Source organism: Oreochromis niloticus, linkage group LG10 (genome assembly GCF_001858045.2).
Source record: "Oreochromis niloticus isolate F11D_XX linkage group LG10, O_niloticus_UMD_NMBU, whole genome shotgun sequence".
Lineage (NCBI taxonomy): Eukaryota > Metazoa > Chordata > Actinopteri > Cichliformes > Cichlidae > Oreochromis > Oreochromis niloticus.
The window spans coordinates 10,677,921-10,699,469 of NC_031975.2; the positions used below are offsets into that span (position 1 = coordinate 10,677,921).

The following is a 21,549-nucleotide window of genomic DNA, read 5'->3' on the forward strand; positions in this document are numbered from 1 at the left end:
GCAACTTGCCTCGCTCCATTCATTTCTGTGAACAGTGGAACTTCACATCGCGACACGGAGCGGAGTGAAAGAGGCGAAGCAGCGATGTAGGGACTTAATCACAATCCGTGAGGGCTTCGCTCAAACATTTTATCCTTCATTTCATTTACCTGCGACGCAGTCTAAAGTGTCATGCCCCACACCCTGCTACAACCTCCTCCTTTCTTTCAGTCTGCAGTGCATTTCTGTGCGCAAATGTCTACGCATATGCACGGCTCTGAAAGACAAAGAAAAAGAAATCAGTTGTGGCTTACTGACATCTGCAGCGTCTCGGCCCTGTGATTAAAGCCTAAACTGAAAGGAAAGCATAGTGACAGATTTCTACTCTCTAGGCGGCTTTTGTAGCTCCACATTGCGCAAAGAAAAGGCGATCACCAGGGGCGCACAGGTGGGTGCGCTCTCCAAAGGTGCCAACAGATCTGTGTGCGCAGCTCCACCGCTCAAACAGTGTGACATTTTGGACACAACTGGTCCATAAAACACACTGTTCGCCTAAAACTAACCATCGGCTTAGCTGCAATCCATCGTTCCGCTGTGTTTGATCAGTATAGGGAGGATGGATTTGTATGCACTGTAGTCTTGGGAGGAGAGGAGGGACATGGGCGGGGCTGAGGCGCCTCTCATTTCCCCTCCATGCTTAGCGGGGCAGCAGGGCTGGAGAGACCTCCGGGGAGCACAGTCGCCAGTCCAGCACGGAGACCCGCCTGGCCAAAAAAACGCGCCTCACACTTGCCAGGATTGCCAAATATTCCTGAAATATATACCTGCTATTTATGGCATGTGGCTTGTAACTTTACTCCTGCTGTACTCTCTCCAAGAAGGTAAGAGAAAAAAAGAAATGCTTGGGATATTTCACACCCTTCATACTGAATGCTGGAGTCCTGTAGTTCTTCTTCCTTCTTTCTTTTTTTAAGTTGGATGAAAAGTAGTGAAGAGGATTATGATGCATGTGATGGTTTGGATGATTTGTGGCGTTTGCTTTTTGGTGCATCATCGAATATTTTGTAATGAGTAATTTGTTGAAAAAACAAAAGATCATTTAAATGAAAAATGCATAAAGCCTCCGCGCTGAGTAAGTAGAAAATGTGTGAAAGTGAAGGTGTGAAGTGCTTTTTTTTCACCTGGATGTGTAGTGGTTTTATGCAGCGGACCCTGATCTCGCAGATGGTGCTGATAGCACGGATTGTTTTCGCATTACCAACTCCAGTTATGAATATGTAAAATGGCTGAATAGGGAGAATGAGGTGCAAATATAGAGGGAGGGTTGAGACAGAAATGAAAACATGGAGCGGCCTGCAATTACATAAATTGATTGGCAATTTTGGAACACATTCCCCTCAAAATGTTGCCCTCTTGTAAAGTTTTTTTTTTTTTTTAAAGGGGGTGGATGCGCGTGATTTTTTGAAATCTTGACGCTTTCATTGTGTAGCATTTGCTAATTGCAGCTGTTTTGATGGGCTGTATTTGGCTGCGGGCGCTCGCTTCCACAGAGATGCTCTCTCTCTTTTTTTTCTTTTTTTTTTTTAGGAAGAGATTTTAAAGGGTATTAATTGATTTTCCTGTGTGATGACAAATTGTTCCCATTTTAAAATGGATGACAAATAAAAGGCCCATTCTCCTAGAATGGCCTTATTAGTTTAATAGGTCTCCACCCACATAAAGGCCATAATTAAGTGTATTGAGATTTTGTTCCCCCTTATTTAATTTATTTGGTCCTTTTGAAAATTCCCCCTTTTCTTTAATTCTGTCTGAAAATGTTAAAAAACGGAGTTGCATTTGTTTAAATAGATTCGGGTTTTTTTCCTTTCTTCTTCAGTATATGCAGCAAATCCCTGACCCTATTGCAAAGTTGATCTTCTGCTATTGCAGTGCATTATAATAATCCCGAACAAATCTGCGTCCAAAATACCAAAATTCAACACCATCTCTAGATGAGAGCATTTTATAGGCCTTTGTGTAGCCTATCTATTTAGAGACTTGTTTAAACATTGTTTTTCCTTATTAGCACTGGCCCTGAGAAGCTGTAAATTTATTTAGCAGAAAGTCCGGGATACGGTGGATTGACAGGAAGAAGGAATATGGCCGTTCTCAGTGCAAACGATCTCAAGTAGGCCATTAGGTCCATTTGCCATTTTTAAGTTGTGATATTTTCTGTCTTTCTATTTTTTAAATTAACTAATTAATTTATTGAGGTTTTTTTTAGTTATCCAGTAATATGACTTAGCTATATGCGCTACATGATTTCTATTCAGATTTAATTTTGATTATTCATACAAATAAATTATTCAGTTTGAAAGCTGTCACTTCATTGCCTCGCTGGCTTCTGTGGAATCGTATTAATATATGCGCAAATTTATTTCACCAAATGAGAAACTCCAGGGGCGTGGGTGCAGATTATAGACTTGCCCGGTCATGTTCCTCGCTAATAGCGCACCTGGACCCCGCAGTAGTGTTCGCGCGTGTGCCAGCGCGTGCGCCCCGGGTTCTTGTTTGTGTGTTTGTGTTGGCGGGCGCGTGGAGGAGGGCAAGTGACTGGGACGTCCCTCTTGGTTTGGTTGTTAGCTTGTGTTTCGAATTTTCCTGAAACTCGAAGTTATTTTACTTATTTGTTTTAAATATAAGGTTCTTTACTACACAATTTATACACGAATAATGTTTTTAAAGGGTACTAAATCATGTCAGAGGGTTTAGGAGACAGGCAGGACGTAGGGTAAGTAATAAATCTTCAAAGAGTAGCATATACATACATTACAATTAGCATTATTTACAATTAAACGAGGATTTATTTCTAGCGCTAACTGGTGGTTTTAAAGTGAAATGAGGTATTTTCATTTTGCTGCTAATGAATTATAGCCACAGACCGTATTCAGTGTAACTGTGGATTAATTAGCAGGTTATAAAATCAAGTTTCATGTGTAAGGCCTGCTGTAGGCCTGTTTGGAATTTTAATATGAAATCTAATTAATTAAATAAAATGGCAAATTTTATGTATAGCATGTGAATGATATATCCCAGATTTTAATTGGAGGTGTGTAAAGCACTAAGGTGATCCTGCTCCCTGTGCTCTCCATTGCTCATCCCCTTTGCCAATAGAAATGTGAAAAAATCCCCCCTTTTCCCTTCCCAGCCCAATTCCCTGTGCTTCTTTGCAGGGCTACACAATTAAAGCTGCAATCTGAGCTTTATGCACCACTCAGTGACAGAGATGTGTGGTCCACAGGGGTGCCAATCATCACTCAGGAAGGGCCCAGGCCTCCATTTTATTTCCCCTTTTTTAACTAGATCAAGCCTGGCATTATTTAATTTCACATTTAAGAATGTAAAATTAAAACTTAAAGAGGTTAAAGGAAAAGTGAAGACCTTTCCGAGTGACTTTGGCCTTTTGAAGAGTAAAAATACCCAAATTCTGACTTATTTATTTTAAACTAAATGAAATTTTCACAGCTGAAATATAGAAATTTCTAGGAAAAATATTTTTAAAAAATAAAAATACAAGAGTTTAATGATAACTGATCAGACTTTATTTAACAACACAAATGCCACGTATCATTGACGATTTAACAAAGAAAACATTTCTGCAGTCAAATTCGTTGCCAAATGGTGGGGAAACTGTGCTGGTGTTCGGCAGCAAAAAAAGGGGCTTATTGCACTTCCCAGCTCACCAACAGGACGTCACAGCTCTGTCACTGTCATCCTGCTCTCCCATTCGCCCTGAAATCTATTATACATGCAAATGAGTTTATAAATAAGAAGTCATCAATGAAAACAGGAGAAAAAGGGTGCAAACAAATACCAATTACAGTAAGAAATTTGGGTTTTTTCATTTTTTTGTTTCCAACAAGAACTCTGTGTAACAGCACCAAACACAGTGCCAAACTGAGCCAGACCTCCTCCAAATTTTATTGGATGCCGGCGCTTCACATTTTTAGAAGGAGGGAGTGTTCAGCAAATGTCAAATCTCTGAAGCAAGTAGTTGTTTTTGTTGGATCTCCCTCTCTCTACCTCCATCTCTCTCTCTCTCTCTCCGTCTCTCCCTCCCTCCATCGCTTCCTCTCGCAGTAACTCCCCTCCCTCTCTTCTCCCTCATCACTAGGCAGAATTAAAGGTTGGGGGAGGGGCAGTTTATGCAGACTGTGCTGGGACTTGTGATCCACAGATTTGATATTCACATTAAGAGAGAAACTGGCTGCTTTGATGTGAGGGGGAGCAGGTCCCAGGGGACTGCTGAAGTAGCACACTTTTTTTTTTTTTTACTGACACAGCACACTCCGGGGGGTTGGTGGTGGGGTGGGCGGCAGTGGGGAGCATATTGTTGGGGACAGGGTGTACAGAAAGACAGTGGGTGGGGAACAGCGATACCCCTTCGTTGATTAGATGTAACCTCAACAACCACCCCCCCCCACACACACACACTTCTCCACCCACCAACCACCTACTTATGCCAGACCCTTGAGGATTATCCTTAAGCTTACACCTATCTTTATCCCCCCGTATCTCACCAATATTAAATTCACACCCCTTGTGCCAGTGTGTCTTCTTCCAGTGCATCCTGTGCCGCTTTGTGTTTCCACACACACTTGCACTCCCTTTGCCCCCTTATCAAAACACAACTCACAACTTTCTGTCGCAAAAACAGGATGAGTGATGGAGAGGTGGCAGGCAAGGAGTGTACTCGGTGTAGTAGCCACAGTCTGCTTGGAAGTGAAGCTGTTTCCAAAATAGCAAGAACTGGAGGAGAGGACGGGAAAGGGGTTTTGACATATGCCATGGCAAATGTAAATCCTGCTTTTGACCTTTACTGCACGTGCCATACCAGTTAATGAAAGATGAAAATGCTGTGAAAATTACTGTAGCGCTGGGAAGGAATGGGAAGATGGAGATGGGTGAAAAAAGAGGGGGAGGAAGAGAAGCAACTTGTGGATGTAATATGTTGATGGTTGGTTGCAGGCACATCTGAATGGGACTTTAAGAGTTTGTTTTCCTCCTTCATTACAATATAGTTATGAACGTCAGGTGTGTGTGTGTGCTTGTGTGTGCATGCACTCCTGTGCATACTCCCATCCCATCCTGGAGAGGCGTAGATCAGCTGCATTATGCATGATGAAACCTTGCATAGGTTATGACTTCTGCCTCCTCGACATACATATTCATGCGTGACTCTCTGGCAGGATGTATAAAATAGTGGCTGTGACTCTGACAGCCTAAGCTTTAGCTCCAGCGGTGCCTTCGGTGCTCCAACACCTTCCAGTGAGGGCTGCTTTGCTCTCTGGTGCTGTGTCTGAACGAGCTTGATGAAGCCTCCTGGGTGCAGTTGAACTACAGCAGCAACAACACTGAAACCCCACAGCTTTGGTCAATACTGCTATTAGGGTAATGTCTGTAGACATACTGCTAGACTTAAATTCTTATTATGGTTGGAAATCACAACTCATGATTTCATGATACAGCGCCCACTATAACAATGATATCACGATACAGTGATTTTGCAGAAAAATGGCTCCTAAAAAAGGCAAAAATCAGTTGCAAAGAAGCAAATGTGACAAAGGGCGGGTCTAACTGTGAAGAAGAAACTCATACTACAGATAATCCTCCATATTGAAACACAGTATGACCAAGATTTACAATTTTATTATTTTCTTTTCAATATGATCACCGATGCCCATAAACTCAGCGGGAAAGTGTTTACAGAGGTCAGAGCAAGGCAGCTTTAGAAACTAAATATCATGAGAAATAAACAAAAGTTTTCTCCTGTATTTGTGCTGAACTTTAAGTTTATATCTCAACTTTTTTGGGGGGGGGATAAAAATAGGGTGGGATGGCAATTTGGCAAACAGTTTTGCAGTTCGTGTGTCAGAACATGGTTGAGAACATGTTCTGACATGACCAGTAGGAAGAAGATCTTTGGCGTTTGGGGGTTTATTCGGGCAAATAAACATTTGAAACCCTCACATTGGACCCTCAGAAAATATACTTTTTTCTTTAATGGCACTTGATAGAAATCTATGATATGAATATGTGATCAAATGAGATTTTATTCAACTACCCTGTTTTTTTTCCTCTAATTTGGAGTAAGCACAATTTGCATTTAGAGGTGGGAATCACCAGACACCCCATAATGTGATATTATCTCAATACGTTACCCAAAGTATGACATTAATGCGATTTTTAACATTTTGTGATATGAGTATTGCAATAGCATATATTGAGATTTTTAAAAATCTTTTTCAGCTCCAAATTCTGTTCTCCAATTTAAACTTTGTCAGTATCCAATATCCAATTTACAATCAAAACTGCTCCCAACAAACATAGATGTTTACATCAGCACTGTAACTTGCACTATTTTATCAACCGATTCACACTACAACCTGGGTTTGTCTCTTATCTGTATTTAATTTTATTTAATTTTAATTACTGTACAGTTCTCTGTTTTTGGTAACTATTCTCCTTGATGTAAGTATGTAAAAAAAAAATTGTATATATTTCTGTTCTGTGTCCTGTTTGTTTGTATATGTGTTTTTCTTGCCTCTGTTACAACCAAATTTCCCCTTGTGGGACAATTAATTAACAACTATTCTATTCTAATATCCATTTCCTGCTATGAGTGATGTAAGTTGTGTTACTTCAGTTATTCATTATTGATTGATTGATTCATTTGGCTAGCTTTATAATGAGATCGTTAAGTATAACAACACTGTCACGAGTATAGGGTCTAGAGGCAGGGATAGCGCAGTAGGTAGAGTGGTAGCCCCATGATCGGAAGGGCGGGGGTTCGATTTCCCTGAACAGCTACCCTGAGGTACTCCTAAGTGAAAGGGTTAAATTAAGAGAGGAATTTCCCCACGGGCATCAAAAAAGTATACATTTTTATTATTATTATAAATGTTGCGGTAAGACTCAGTCTGATATCAGTCTACGATTGACTGTCAAGTTGACAGTCATATTCAATCTGTTTCTGATAATACAGCAATTAACTGATGGATCGTCAAAAATCACATATCTGTTGCTGTCTACGTAGACAGAAATTAATATTTAAATGTTACAACTGTTTTGTAACATGTTTTTTTATGAATATAACCAGAGACGGATACCAAGTCAGCTTGCCAGACCAAGACAAGCTCTGGGCAATCACTTAGTCACCACAACTTAATTCTGGCACTTACGCTGTGGATGTAAGGAGGCTGCTGTCCTGTCCTGTTTTCACTTGTCTGACTGAGCCGTTATGCTCCAGTGTTGGATAGTATTTTCATTTGTTTAATAAAATGACAACATTTGTTGTCCCTGTATTAACATAATATCATCACACACAATATTAATTAGTTTGCACTGCACTAGTTTCAGTTAAGTTTGTCTTTATGAACATGTTGAATAGTTTAGTGTGGACTGTCTGCATTTGGCCAAGGTTAATTTTCATCTTCTGCATCATAGCATTTGTCACCTGGGGATAACCATTACAAGCTATGCATAAACGCGTGTGTTTACAGTGTTGTTGGCATTTTGATGCTTGCTACACAAGCCTTGTATACTGGCACAGGTCATAAGTAACATTTCTTTCAGTTTTAAATTGAGTGGAAACTCTGCCAGTCTGGCACAAACCAGTGCCAGTTCAGCTTTGGAGTGCACCTGGTGGAGAGGGGTGATAATGCCGTCCCTCACACACTTAACAAAATAGCAGTTTCTGGTATGTCAGTGAGTAAAACACGTTTTTTTTTAACCGAGCTGTAATGTGTGGCTGTGCTTAGTTTGGAATCTTTTCCATTTAAACATATTTGCTCACTTCAGCAGCTGTTCATATTTGGAAAAGTGTGACAGACTATGGGATTTGGTTGTTTGCAGTTTCTAAATTTAGATTGTTCAGTGGGTCATTGTTGTTGGGGTAGAGTGTTGCATTGTTTTTTGTTTTTTTATATTCAGTCACAGCTTTCAAGTGCCAGCACCACCATGGCAACCCGCTTCCTCCACCCCCCAGTGTGACTGAGCACTGAGAGCTACTTTGGGATGTGTATCTGAATGTATTTATGTGTTTGCATGTCTGTTTATGTCAGCTGAGTGCACGTGCAGTTTGCCTGGCTTTGACCAGCTCGGGAGTGGAAGGACTTTACTCTGATCCCCTCGTATTCCACTTCCCGCTCCATCAGTCCCAGTGCTCCCAAGCCCCGCCTGGTGCCAAGGCCCCCAGGCCATATAATCTACTGTATGAGAGGTTCTCCTGATGCCCAGCCCCCCAAGCTCAGGGTGACCCCCTCACTCTAGTACTTTAGTGCTGTCCCCCCATTGGGAGATTATAGATATTGCAATCTTTAATATGGGCTTTATGCTCAGGGGCCATTACCAGTAATCTGCAGAGGGGAGGGAGTCTGACCTGGTTTTTGCAGCCCACCACTGGACTGCCAGACACATTTTCATATACCATCTGTAACATGGTGCCCAGATTTATCAATCCCTACATCAGGGACAGTGGCACTTCTTTAAAAGGAAGCTGGAATTATTGACTAACCCCACTAAATGGATAAGATAGCTGCATTTTTCTTCGATCTGGTACATTGAGCTTAGTCCTACCATGATGATACTGTTGATGGTGTTGATTTTTTCTGCCAGACTTCACTTGTTAATGTTTGACCGTAAACATCACCCATAGCTTGAAGCCACCCTTCACTGACTACATGCCCAAAATCTCGAAAGGTTGGATGTTCCCAACTAAAGAAATACATCGTACGATCACATGCAGATTTTCTTCACTCCCGATTTCATGTGATAAGTTTATATCACGTCTTTGATTATAAGATAAGTTTTGAAAATCACTGCAACAATATTAAAAAACTTGCAGTTACTCTGGGTTTTATTAGGCTTACACGACGGTTGCATTAAAAATGATGTCACACCAAGACTTCTATTTAGTTGATACAAAACAATTACCATTATAATTAGATCATTAACGATGGCAAATAATGAAATATTTTGTGTATTAAAACTTCTGAAGATTGTTGGCTGTGATCATTGATGTTTGTTATCATCTTCTTATGAACTTCAATACTATAAAGTGTACCTGACATCAAAAATGGTGATCAAGATCATAGGAGAGGAGTCAGTACCGTTATCCATGTGTTATTTTCCGGTTCTTAAAGCTGAAACAATGAGATGGCTTATAAACGCCCTAATAGGATGAACTTTTTTTTGTGATTAATCAAGCAAAAATGTTCAAAAATGAGGCAAAAAACCCCTCAAACAAGCAAAAATGTCAAATATTCCCTCACTGACACCTCTAAGTATCTAATGCCTGCCTTTCTTTTCATGGGTTTTGAGGACTGTGTTAAAAAAATTAAATTTGAAATTGTGACAAGTTTTTTCCCCATTGTAAGATTTTGTTGACCAAAGTGATCAATAAAATAGTAACAAAAGAAAATGAAATAACTGTTAGTTGCAAGTCCTGTGATTATGTCACCAGATATGAGGTTTACTGTTATAGCTCTGATTTTGTTTTATGTATTCACATCAGAAATTTTGTGCTAAATTATTTTTAGAAAAAAAGATATTTTCCAATCCATTTGAGCTCCAAGACGCTCAGCAGTTGTGTTTTTTTCCCCAAGCCAATTTTCTCGAAAGGCTTTGCAGATTGTCATCATATCTGTTATGTAACTGCATCAGAAAACATTTTGGGCCTATTGATATGCAATGAATGAGTGCATTAGATATATGGAAGAGATTAAATTAGGAATAAATATGAAAGAAAAAAGAGAATCCCATAAAAGTCAGTGATCTCACCTAAATAAATACATACATACATTTATTTGAATCAGTGAATGTGATTATAACAATGATAAAGTTATTCATTTTGATCAGTTTTAATGATTAAATTCTGTCTTTAAAAGCAGTATTAGATATCAGGGGTATTCAGAGGAACATCTGTTGGATCTCTTTGAAACTGAGTGCTAAGTTTAACCTGTTTTGATCGAAATCCTTGATACTTTAGCGTCTTTTAGCACCTTTGGTGATGTTTTAAAGACTTTCTGTTCTATAGCTGGAGGGGGGTGACCATTTGGTGGACAGTTTGTATTAGATGACATAATTTAGAATTAACATCCACATCTGTGCGGTGTCTCCCTTCCATTTTTTCTTCTAATCTTTCCTATACTGACCTCAAATTTGAGACGGGCCTGCCTCATTCCTTTTTTTCACTGTCCTCTCAGTGCTGGAGGTGTATGTGTTTAATCTGAGTGCCAATGAATACCATTCCTCTGTGTGTGTGTGTGTGTGTGTGTGTGTGTGTGTGTGTGTGTGTGTTAAATATGTAAGGAGATTAAATAGACTTAAATCTCTGCGTCTGGCATAGAAATTCCAATCACATAACCTATCTACATGCTCCCTTCCTCCCTTCCTCTCTCCCTCTCTCTCTCTTGCTTTCTGTTTGTCTTTATGTGTTTGTACATGAACTGTATGGAGGTAACAGGCTCCTCCTCTTCCACCCCCCCAGATCCACCTAAACCATCACAGACTTTGGCCCAAATCCCTTGCTTTCTGCATCATGTGACTGATGTTTGCAGCTGGACATTTGACACACATTTGTTATGATTATTTTGCCACAGATTTGAAGGACATTCCCTGTCTGTCCAACATTTTCACTTTACTGTGGTGCTTAATGCTTTAAATCAGTGTTGCTGAAGTCTGATAAGCTTGTATTGACACTATTGTGCGTTTTCAGCATGTAACAGGTGCTTGTTATTCACTCTTTACTTCCATCTCTGTCTGTTAAGTGATGATGTGTTGTATGTTTGCCCCTGCAGTACACAGTGAGGATGTGGGCTCTACCAGGCTGTACTTTGTGAATGCCTCCCTGCAGAGGGTAACCTACTCAAGCTCGGTGGGGGTGTCCCTGCCCTGTCCAGCAGGGGGCACCCCCAGTGCCATACTGCGCTGGTACCTGGCCACCGGCGACGACATCTACGACGTGCCCCACATCCGGCATGTGCACGCCAATGGCACGCTGCAACTGTACCCCTTTTCGCCCTCTGCCTACAACAGCTACATCCACGACAATGACTACTTCTGCACCGCGGAAAACCAGGCCGGCAAGATCCGCAGCCCCAACATTCGCATCAAAGCTGGTGAGTTGGATGGACAGCCAGGAAGGGAATAAACCCTAGGGTAAAGAAAAGTGGGGTTATGGAGCGAAAGGTCAAAGCGAGACACAGCAAGAAGAGACTGTTGCTGAAGCATAAACTAGAGCAGATGTGATTGGCAGCTGCAAAAAGCCCAACCCACACACAGAATCACCTGCCCTAAAATAGCCTGTCTCGACCTGAACACAGATTGACCTAGAACACAGTCTACAGAGAGAACATCTGCATCACGTACTACATCAGGCCTTGGCCTTTGCTCACACCTATTTGACTGAGCTGCTGATGAACCACTGCACTTTACACCAACATAACCCCTTCATCTATGGCGTGGCACCATCTGGTAGAAAGAAATTCAAAACACAACCCTTACAGTACTTAGAGTGAAGTAGCAGCTCTACTGTGAGATATAACCACATCCGGTAAGAAGGAAAACTGTGACAAAAGGTTATATGAGCTAACTGGCTCATCCTCGTTGGCAGTCCTTCCCTTTATCAAAGGTCAGCACAACAGAAGAAGCAGGAGTTTGACAGCCACTGGAACTTTTCTCAAACAAGGGCCTTTAAATGCTTTGCAGGGTGTGAAAAGCAATTCACTGCATAAAAAAGAAATGTGTGTACTTAAGTGTAGAGTACTAAAATTTAGGTTTATACATTAAGTTTTATGCTCTGTTGTGTATCGTTGTGGGTTTCACTTATAGTAAAGTATACACTAGACTGTCTACAGTCTATTTTTGTGAATTTTGACCGGAAGCTGCCTCTGTTGCCATCATATTCCCATTTCTGTCCTCCTTCTCCTCCCTGCTCCCTCGTTCTTCAAACTGTCCTCTTGTGCCAGACTAAATATAGCCACAGCACACTTCTTTAATTATCTCTCATTAACAAACCTAATTGGTGCTTTCCATTGATTAGCGCATGTGAGGCTTTAATAGGCGAGACCTCATCTAAAGTAAAATAGTACATCTGGGGTTTTGGGAAGCTCCAGCTCTACAACGAGAAGAGAAACACGAAGAGGAAAATTACCCGGTAAACAGATATGTCACCATCAGCAGATGCATACACTTACACTACATCTATCGCCCTGCCCTCCCCCTTTCCCATCATTCATTCAGGCCAGTGAGTCCCTCCCCCTTCCCGCCTGCCATCAACATCTGTTTTCATATTCTGCCTCCCAACACCGACCTAAACTAATACTCATATTCATTCTAATACTAATACTAGTGCCAAGTTGAGGATTTGAGCCAGGACCCTGAGCTGTATGCCAGCCGCTTGCTGCCTTCATTCCCACATGACCCAAAAGCCAGGCCTCAGGAGCCGAGGGATTAGCATGAACCAAACATCCTGCAGCCAACGGCCTCAGTCAAGCCTTGGTGCACAGGTTATACAGTCAGACAGGATGTGGGCGTTTTGTTTGGGATTTTATGGCCACAGTTTTGCGCTTGCACTGCCACTGAACAGCTATTGACAAGAGTCAAATTTAATTCAGTGTTACTGCCTCGTGGCTAACAGCAAAGTGTAAAGAAATTCACATTAGAGGCGTTTCATTATACTGTTTCAAAAGAACTCAACAGAACGGGTTTATTCAATTTATTTATTTAAAGAAGATGTAAATTTTGGTGCACTGGCAAGTGTTTTCTTCTTGCAGCAGGAATGTATGCATGCTGTCATCATGTCTGTTACCAGGAAAGGGATTCCGAACCAGTTTCTTAGCAACCTTCAGATACGTGCTAGCTTTCATGTGATTTCGCTAATGAGCTCCTGCTCATTCAACAGAGTGTAAAATATTGCATGAACCTGAATAAACCAAAGCACCATTAACCCTTCAGTGCAGCTCAGTCTGTTGTATACTTGGGAAGTTCTGAGAAAAAAACATCAGTGTTTTATTATGATGTCATCCCTGAGCTAGAAAATGATTTCCATGATTATCCTGCCTAATGGTGGCTTGTGCCATTTGTGCCAAAAGCAGAGGCAGGATTAGAAGAGTTCAAACAATAGACAGGAGTAGTTCAGTAATTTCCAGTGAATACATGCGGAGTGCTGTGGTAATTGATGAAAGGGCGTTTTGCTCTGGAGTGTTAATGTGTTGGTTTTGATGATGTAAACACGGTGCTGATTGTTGTTTTTGCCTTGGCAAGAGGGGTAATACGACCATGTTGATGGCGCTCATACTCTGTCGACACATCTTCTAAATGGAACGCTTCTGGGATATTTTATGTAGATAATCATCATCTTTCAATTTCATCTCTTTTAATGTTCATAAAAAATAGGGAGGTCTTTATTCCTTGGTAGAAAACCCCATTTAAAAGATTTAATCTTTTCTACATGCAGTGTGTTGTATGTAATATTGTGTTTGTGTTTGTGTAGTTTTCAGGGAGCCCTACACCGTGCGGGTGGCGGACCAACGCTCAATGCGGGGCAACGTAGCTGTGTTCAAGTGCCTCATCCCCGCTGCTGTGCAGGAGTACGTCAGTGTTGTATCCTGGGAAAGAGACACTGTTTCCATTGTCCCAGGTAGGACATTAAGTGAGTGAACTTGGAGCGAGATGGTGAAGGCACATTGATTGTTGACTGTTGGATTCAGGGTTGTCTTTATCTTCTATGTGTCTCTGTTTGTGTGTGAGAGCGGTTGATGTGCCACTGTGCTCTATGTTTGACCGAATTCTTAACTCGTGTCTTCTGTCTGTTCACTGTTCTGGATCACTGATCCGGTCCTCCTCCTCCTCCTCCTCTTTCCTTCCTGAACATATCTCCACCCTCACCCTCTTTCGTCTGCCACCTTCTTTCTTTGGACAGTTCCATCTTTCCAACTCTGCTAGCCCTGCTTTCCACATCACATTTAATTATCTCGAGCTAATGTCAACTAGTGCCTTTAATTGTGTTTGACACCAAAGAAAATGAAAGACAGACATCTCTTTCCACGTCGCACGACCGTTCCACACTTTCTCCTCATCAGATCTATTTTGGTCCACTCCCTGCTTGTCTTGCCACTATGTCCTTGAAGAACAGGGCCACAATTAGAGATACAGGATGTCAATAGGACTGTGCCCCTGCATTCATCTTCATTAACCTCATTAGTGTATGTGAGCTTGTGTGTGTGTGCGAGAAAAGATAAATGTTGAGATCTGTCTTTATGTGTTTTTCCAGCTTTTTTGTAGGTACATTAGGTGCATTTTTCTCAGGATTTTGTTTGAGATGTGGGCCTAATTATTTTCTGCATGTAAAACCCCTTGCCATAACAATAAAGGGCAGAGGGAGGAGAGATGGAAAAGAAAAGCAAACCAAAGGAAGAGTAGCAAGGAGGGTAGTAGGGCAAGAACGGCCTCAGGTCCTGGCAGATGGTGTTTTATATTATATGTATGCAAAGCACACAGACTCTGTGTCACACATGTACATGCACCAAGGTTGCAGTAATTTGTCATTTTCAGACATTTCAGGGTACAGTATTTTTTTCATAATACTGAAGCATTTTTGTGTATTTAGAGTTATTTTTTTGTCCTCAGTTACCAAAGTGACTGCTTTAATGGGCCACATTTTTCAGGGCTGTGACCAAATCACCCGCTTTTTGTATTTCTTGCCATACTTTTTATTTTGGCATTCACTATTAACACTTATAGTGTGTAGGGAAAAATACTTTACTACTTTTTCCTTAGCTAAATTCATGAAAATTCTCATGAATGCTCATATTATACACACATCAGCCAGCCAGACATAAATGTCCTACTCGTATGCTTTCATATTTCTGCTCTCTTTCCCTTTCCTCTGTTCGGCTCTTAAGATTAAGAGTTGTTGACGTCACGCTTTACATGTGACTCCTGATGATTCCTGAACATAAATATAGTAGATCTGCTTTGGGTATGCCAGCCCTCTGTGTCTATATTTGTGATTTCTATGTATGGGGTGTTTCTGTACTGTCATGAGGCTCCAGTGTGTAATTAGGGGTATATAGGTCAGTTGATGAGCAGTGAGTGTGAGGATCAGATGCTGAACATGATGAGCTGCTCACTGAACTCAGCATTCGTTTCACTACAACAGCAGCACACACAAACAGGGCAAACACTGGCAGCGTGGTTGCATTCAACCTTGACCCTCCAATCAGCAAAGTGACCTCGTCATCCTTACAGCCAATCAACATAGTCTGCACAACAGCTCATAATCTGAATATTGTTATTGCACTCTCACATGGGTGCACAATATGCAAACATACTCATGGACACATACAGTAAATGTCCTCATACAGCTGATACATGTGGTTATATAAACAGTCCAGTGTCTTCATACTGATCTCCTTCTCCTCACTGGATCATTTCAACACTAAAGAGTAATGCTTTTTCCCTGCTTGCCCAGCAAAGGACTGTCTGGATAGATCTAATGAAGATGTGAAAGTTAAAATAGATTTTATGATGGAAAGCTCCCGATGTGCACGTGAGTAGGTGACTGCCTGTCACAACAGGAGATGATGGTGAAATCTGAGTAAATAAAGCCACTGTGCGAAGACACACATAGTCAGACTAATTCATTGCACCATTTTCCTTTTCTGCTTGTTACAATTGAGGGTAATGAGAAGCAGGGGACAGATAAAAATCCTGAAGGTTTTGCCGCTTAGTAACACGACAATACGACTGTCAACGAATCATATTCAAACATCTGATTAGTACTAATCTTTATTCTGATCAGACCCACTTAAATGTATCTCTGAGAGCAAATACTCTGTTATCTGCTACTGATGAGAGAGGGCATTGTCTGATGGAAATGGTCTGCAAGCACCAAGTCAAAGCATTCAATCATTCAACCCTATGTATTGTCATCTGGCGGGCTTTGGCTAACTGTCACAAAAGAAAAAGAAAAACTTTTGCTTTTTCTTATTTTCAGAAATGCATTTCAGCTCATAGCTCAGTGCTTGTTTATGACTTTATCTTTTTAAATGTAAATTGAGGTATTTTAGGCGTAGTGATTCACTGATGTTCCCCACCTTCAAAGCAACATTTGTGGCACCACCGAACCAACAATGAATCTGATCACAGTTCCTTCCTGTACCTCCTCCTCGTCATTTGTCCCTATCTCAAAACAAAAGCACAGTATCAGTACATACGTGAATAGACAGGCCTGTTTTCTTTACATTAGTGAATTAGACAACACAAACTGAACCAAGTCATAGATGAATCTGACTGATAGCATTGTTGCTAATATATTTTGTTTTTTTATATATATGGCAACAGTGTTGCTGTAATGTGCAAATCCGATATCATGACAGCCCTACATTGAATTAAAAAAAGAGTTTAAGTCGTTTATGTGCAATTCATATCTGTGCTTTTGCACAGAGGCATTGCTATGTGTAGACTCTGATCAGTAGCACAGTCACATATTGGTGTGAAGGTTGAGTTGATGACATAACACAACGCAGCCATGCCCTTTGAACCACAACAGGTTCTATTTTGTCAAACACACATGTTTCCCTTCTGGAGCATTTTGTGTGTGTGTGTGATTATATGTGTGCATGATTATGTATGTGTGTGTGTGTGTTTGTCCCCTTGCCTGTCCCACTTTCCCATCCAGCCAGGACAGGGGGGGTGGTTAAGAGGGGAGGGGTGCAGGCAGACTGACCTATTTCCCTCTCGCTTCCCCGTCCCATACTATCCTTGTAGTTAAGCTTTGTGTGCGTGCGTGTCTGTGTCTGTGCCCACGCGTGTTTGTGACCCCCATGAGACAATCGAGGTCTGCTAATCTGAGCAGTGATCTGAAGGAGGCGAGCTGGAGCAGAGACAGAGAGATGGAGGGTTTGGTGACGGGAATAAAGACAACAGTGGGACACAGAGAGGGTTCAGCTTGCCGATCGAGGCCGTCGGTCTAACCAGCAGAAAGCTAATGAGTGGGTCCGATGAATAGAGACTGGACCAGCAGATGGCTGTAGCCACATGGTGGTCCACAGAAGATGCCCAACCATGCCCCATCTAATCCACCTGCTACACTGTTTGGTCTTGTTTATGTATTTGCACAGTAATTTGATAAACATTTCCTTAAAACCTAAGGCTGAAAAGCACAAAATAGAATTACAGTGTATATATAAGATTAGAAAACCAGATTAATAAACTCCTGTCCTACACAGAGCAATATTTTCTGCTCTCATTCAGTCACACTCCAAACTCCCACTCTATCTTGTTCTACCCCCTCTCATATTTTAACAAAATAGCCGCAGTATATCATAAGTCAGGCACATTTTGTACTGTAACCTGTCATAACCTGTCAGTGTGTAAATGCTCAGTATCAGGCGCTAATGTAAAATTGGATTCTAACAGGAGTCACCAGGTGGCGAGGTCACTTACAGGCTACATTACAAATCAATCCTCGGCCCCCTCGGGTGCCTGCTGGACACCAGGAGGTTACATAGACTCAATAGTACACAGCTACACACACACATACACACATACACATACATCGACGCAAACAGCTAAAACATTGCAGCTGAATTGACTGGTTTGTAGGAATAAGGTGATTCAAATACACATGGGAGTCTGATGATGCTGAGAAGCACACTCCAGTCCCCTTTGTCAGTTAATATGCAGATTATTTATGAAAGAGATCAAGTAATTTTATTTTTTCTCTGAAATATGCTTGTTATAATTTCTGTAGGAGAAAAGGAAAAATAAAAAAACTAAGTATACAAAACGGTAAATAAAAATAAAATAAACACACACACATAGGGAATACCATTATATAACAATACTGTTGTATGTGTATAGATGGTTATACAGTTTTCCCTCTGTGTAATTAGAAAGTTAGTGTCATAAGGCTTCACACAGGTGCAGGAGCGAGGTGACAAAGGCAGAGGGACGTCATGGAGAGCAGCAGTGTGTTAGGACACCATGTCTGTAAATCTGTGCTTGTGTACTCAGAGCAGGAATACATTAATGGATACACTTGTCTGGGACATGGCAGACTCTTGTAAACACACTTTGACACACACATTTGCTTCTAGTAAGTACAACTGAACAAGCCTCTCTGCACACACAGACACACGCGCCCTTCAAAAGTAACACAATAAAGCCATTTTCAGATTTTGCATGAACCAGCCTGAATATGGCGTACTCATTAAACATTAACTTGGGATACATTAAGGCTGTGGTTTGCTCTGCTTTGTGACGCCTCGCCTGTTGTTGTGCTCGGGCCGCCTGAGTACATCAGGACGTTGTGTGATAGAGGAGGATGGGGAATACGTGGCATCCCCAGGGCTCTTGGAACATAACCCCATCTACTGTCATCCTGCCCCCCCCCCCCCCCCACAGCCCTTGGGTCTCACATCATCCCTCTCTCACCTCTCCCTCATCTACCCCTGCCTCTGTCCCATGTGGTCCACAGCAGGCAATAAGGAAGGGGTTAATGGGGGACTAAATCATGCAGATGAAGCCTCCACCATGAGCATACACCTGCAAACGCATGGCAGTATGACCTAAACTCAGCAACGAGGTGCTGGAAAAACTGTCTTCCCGAGACATATCAATCAACATGACAGGGTGGAAATGTATGTATTTTCACTTGCTTGTGGTTTGTTCACCTCTGTCAGTTGGTCTTTCACTTTCTGTAGATATTTTTGCCCCTCTTGTATTTGCCCCAGTGCGCTGAGAGCGACTGAGAGCCGGACAGGAACAGATGGGGTGCTGGCAGCCATCTTTTACTCAGTTAGGTTGAGCAGGCACGTGGGTGGGTGTGTTAATTAGCACAAACCAGTGAATGTGTATGTGTGTGTGTGTGTGTGTGTGTGAGTGTGAGCGCGTGCTGCAAGGGGCACAATAGACATAATTATCTCTGCTTGAGAAGCCCATTTGGGAGGGGATGGGGGGGTTGGAGGGATGGCATGGAGAGGCGGAGTTCAACAATGGCCCAACCACAGGCTTTGTGTGTACAGAGCAGAGGGCTGACAAGTGTCGGCTGTTATTGAGTATTTACACACTATTACACTCGCCTGCTCACGTGCACTTAACGCAGAAATGCACACACTCTGACGCGTCGGCCGTCGCTCTCGTTTGCTTTTTCGCCTCCTTGTCTCCATCAAAAACACACAGGCTCACACACAGCTATAGACACACACATGCAGCATGTGTATGTTTACAGTGCATCAGTGTATCAGTGTCACTCAGAGTAAGAGGGAATGATAGGAAAGCCCCTGCGAGCACATCAGTCTGACAGAAACCTGGCCACTATGTAACCCTTCAAGCCAGGCTGTGAGAGTACAGAAAGGGAGAGAGGAAGCGAGAGTTTAGGAAGTTTCTTCTTCATTGACAAATTACCAAGATTATTTTGCTCCCTTTGCTTTCTTTTTTTTTTTGTGATGATAATAACATTTTAGTGAAAAGTCACATAAAGCAAACCAATAAAATGAAACAAAGCCAATCAGGCCAAATCTTACTTTTTTGAACTTTTCCAACAAGTGTGACTTCTCTTAAAATGCAGAAATCAGCTTTTAGCTTATATTGTAATTGAGTTATGGAGACATATCGGTCAAATGTAGTTATAGTGGGAGAATCAAAGTACCAAAATTGTAAACTTTTAATATTCAGTAAATATCGATGGATAAACAGTAGCAAATAATGCAAGCAGAATCTTAGTAGCTTAGTTTCTAAAGTGGTCACATTATAATTGAAGACAAAAAGCTAATATGAGAAGGAAAGCAGATCAATAAAAGTAGTTTATCTTCATTGATTTCAGGTCATATCCACAATCCTGAGCAATCATTCCGATCAGTCATTTTTATCATTATTATCGCTGCCATTATTATTGACACTTTTTGTGATATCAAGGCAAAGAAAGGGTCCCCAGTGGCGTTGTAAGAGATAGCTGTTAATCCGCATTTCCATCCACATCCACAGTCATTAAGGAAAGTGAAAGCAGGAAGGCTTGTGTCAAGGCTTAGAGTAAAAGAGTTGCAGGGTTTATGTAGCGTGGATTGGGTTAAGAAATAGGATTGAAAGCAAAGAGGTTTTACCCCTTTTTTCCTACTTCCTTCCACGCTTTTGTTTAGGCAGGCGAAAGCAGGATTAGAGCGAGGAGATTACAGCAGGATCTACTAAGAAATTGTATTTAAGGAAATGCTTATTTTCACAACCCCTCACAGCAGAGACTAGAAGTTTGGTCTCCCTTTCTTTCTTCATTTCTGTGTTGCTTTCATTATTAAAGGCAGTGATTTGTTCTCTAATCCTGGCTTTCTACAACGCGTAAACTTATAGCTTTACAGTGTTGCCTCACTGTTTTATCCTGAAATGTTATCATATTTGATGTGTGGGATTGTAGTAAAAATATATCTTTACATACACTCAAAATTCTGTGAATGTGGTTGATCATTCACAGTCACATGAGGAGGCACGATGAGGGACTGAATGGGATCCCCGGTGGTCATCAAAGTGCCATGTTCCTACATGACCTCTCAATCAGACCTATTGATCCGCTTCACTATTAGCTATCCAAACACGCACAAAGGCCAGATCAACATCACAGACCCCGACTGATTGTAGTGTGGGTCATAGTGAAACGTTCCTCTGAGGTTTTAATGTGACAGAAACGCCTCTCTGAGGAAGAGGTGGCTTGTTGTTCCTCAGGTATTGCTTATAGATTAGAATGCACATAGGAAATGTTCAATAATTCATTATTTTTGCAGTACGTGAGTGGTTTGATCACTATGAAGTGAAACTCTGTTAAGACATCAGTCAATAACTGAGCATATACAAACTACAGGGAAGAAACAAAAAGCAGCTCCCATATGTCAGCCTGACATAGCAATGAATTTTCAGTATTATGCAGGTATTATGGGTTGGTATCCTGCAAAAAGTGACAATGCAATGTTTTATGCTGCAGGGGAAATTCATACATTGAATATATATATATATATATGTATATATACATATAGTACAGTATGCACTTATGAATTTAAGAGGTATGTCGCAACAAAAGGAAGACAAGTGATGAAAAAACAAAGAACAAGAAGCATTATCCATAATCAGGTTTATCAGTCCAAGTAGGTGATTTAGTGCCTGTGTCTGCATCTGGATTCAGGAATTTTTGAGAATATTCCTTATTATTTTTATATATAGCTTCATAATTATATATCAAATTGAAAGCAAAACACTTGGAAAAACATCACAGCGTAGTCCAGATCTGTATATCTTTCTGGACGCAGGGACTAATCCATGCATGGTGTGGGGGAAAATCTTCACACCTCGGCAGATATACACAGTCACAGGCTGTTCTAGCTATTTTGAGCTAATTTGAAATGCTAACTATGAAGACAGACAGCAGAACAGTGAGTGTACTTCTATTGTGTGTACACATTTGTCTTGTGTAGCGTTACTGTGAAGCTGGACTCTGTCATAGGGCTACAAATTCAGACTGACAACCTTCGGACTCTTGAGCAT

The 21,549-nt window shown here is 41.3% G+C and overlaps 1 protein-coding gene across 4 annotated transcripts in view; it reads left to right on the top strand.

The window, feature by feature from the left end:
• The first annotated feature begins 622 nt into the window (after positions 1–622).
• Positions 623–21,549, top strand: part of LOC100711152 (Down syndrome cell adhesion molecule-like protein 1 homolog) — a 49,351-nt gene continuing 28,424 nt past the window's right edge. For 2 of the 4 annotated variants that reach the window (XM_019363842.2, XM_019363844.2), the window contains exons 1-3: positions 623–860; positions 10,818–11,138; positions 13,514–13,672. In XM_019363842.2, coding sequence (XP_019219387.1) covers positions 638–860; positions 10,818–11,138; positions 13,514–13,672 — 703 coding nt within the window. In that variant the 5' untranslated portion in view covers positions 623–637. The remainder of the gene's footprint in view (positions 861–10,817; positions 11,139–13,513; positions 13,673–21,549) is intronic. The other 2 variants (XM_019363843.2, XM_003456819.4) reach the window with 1 other exon arrangement.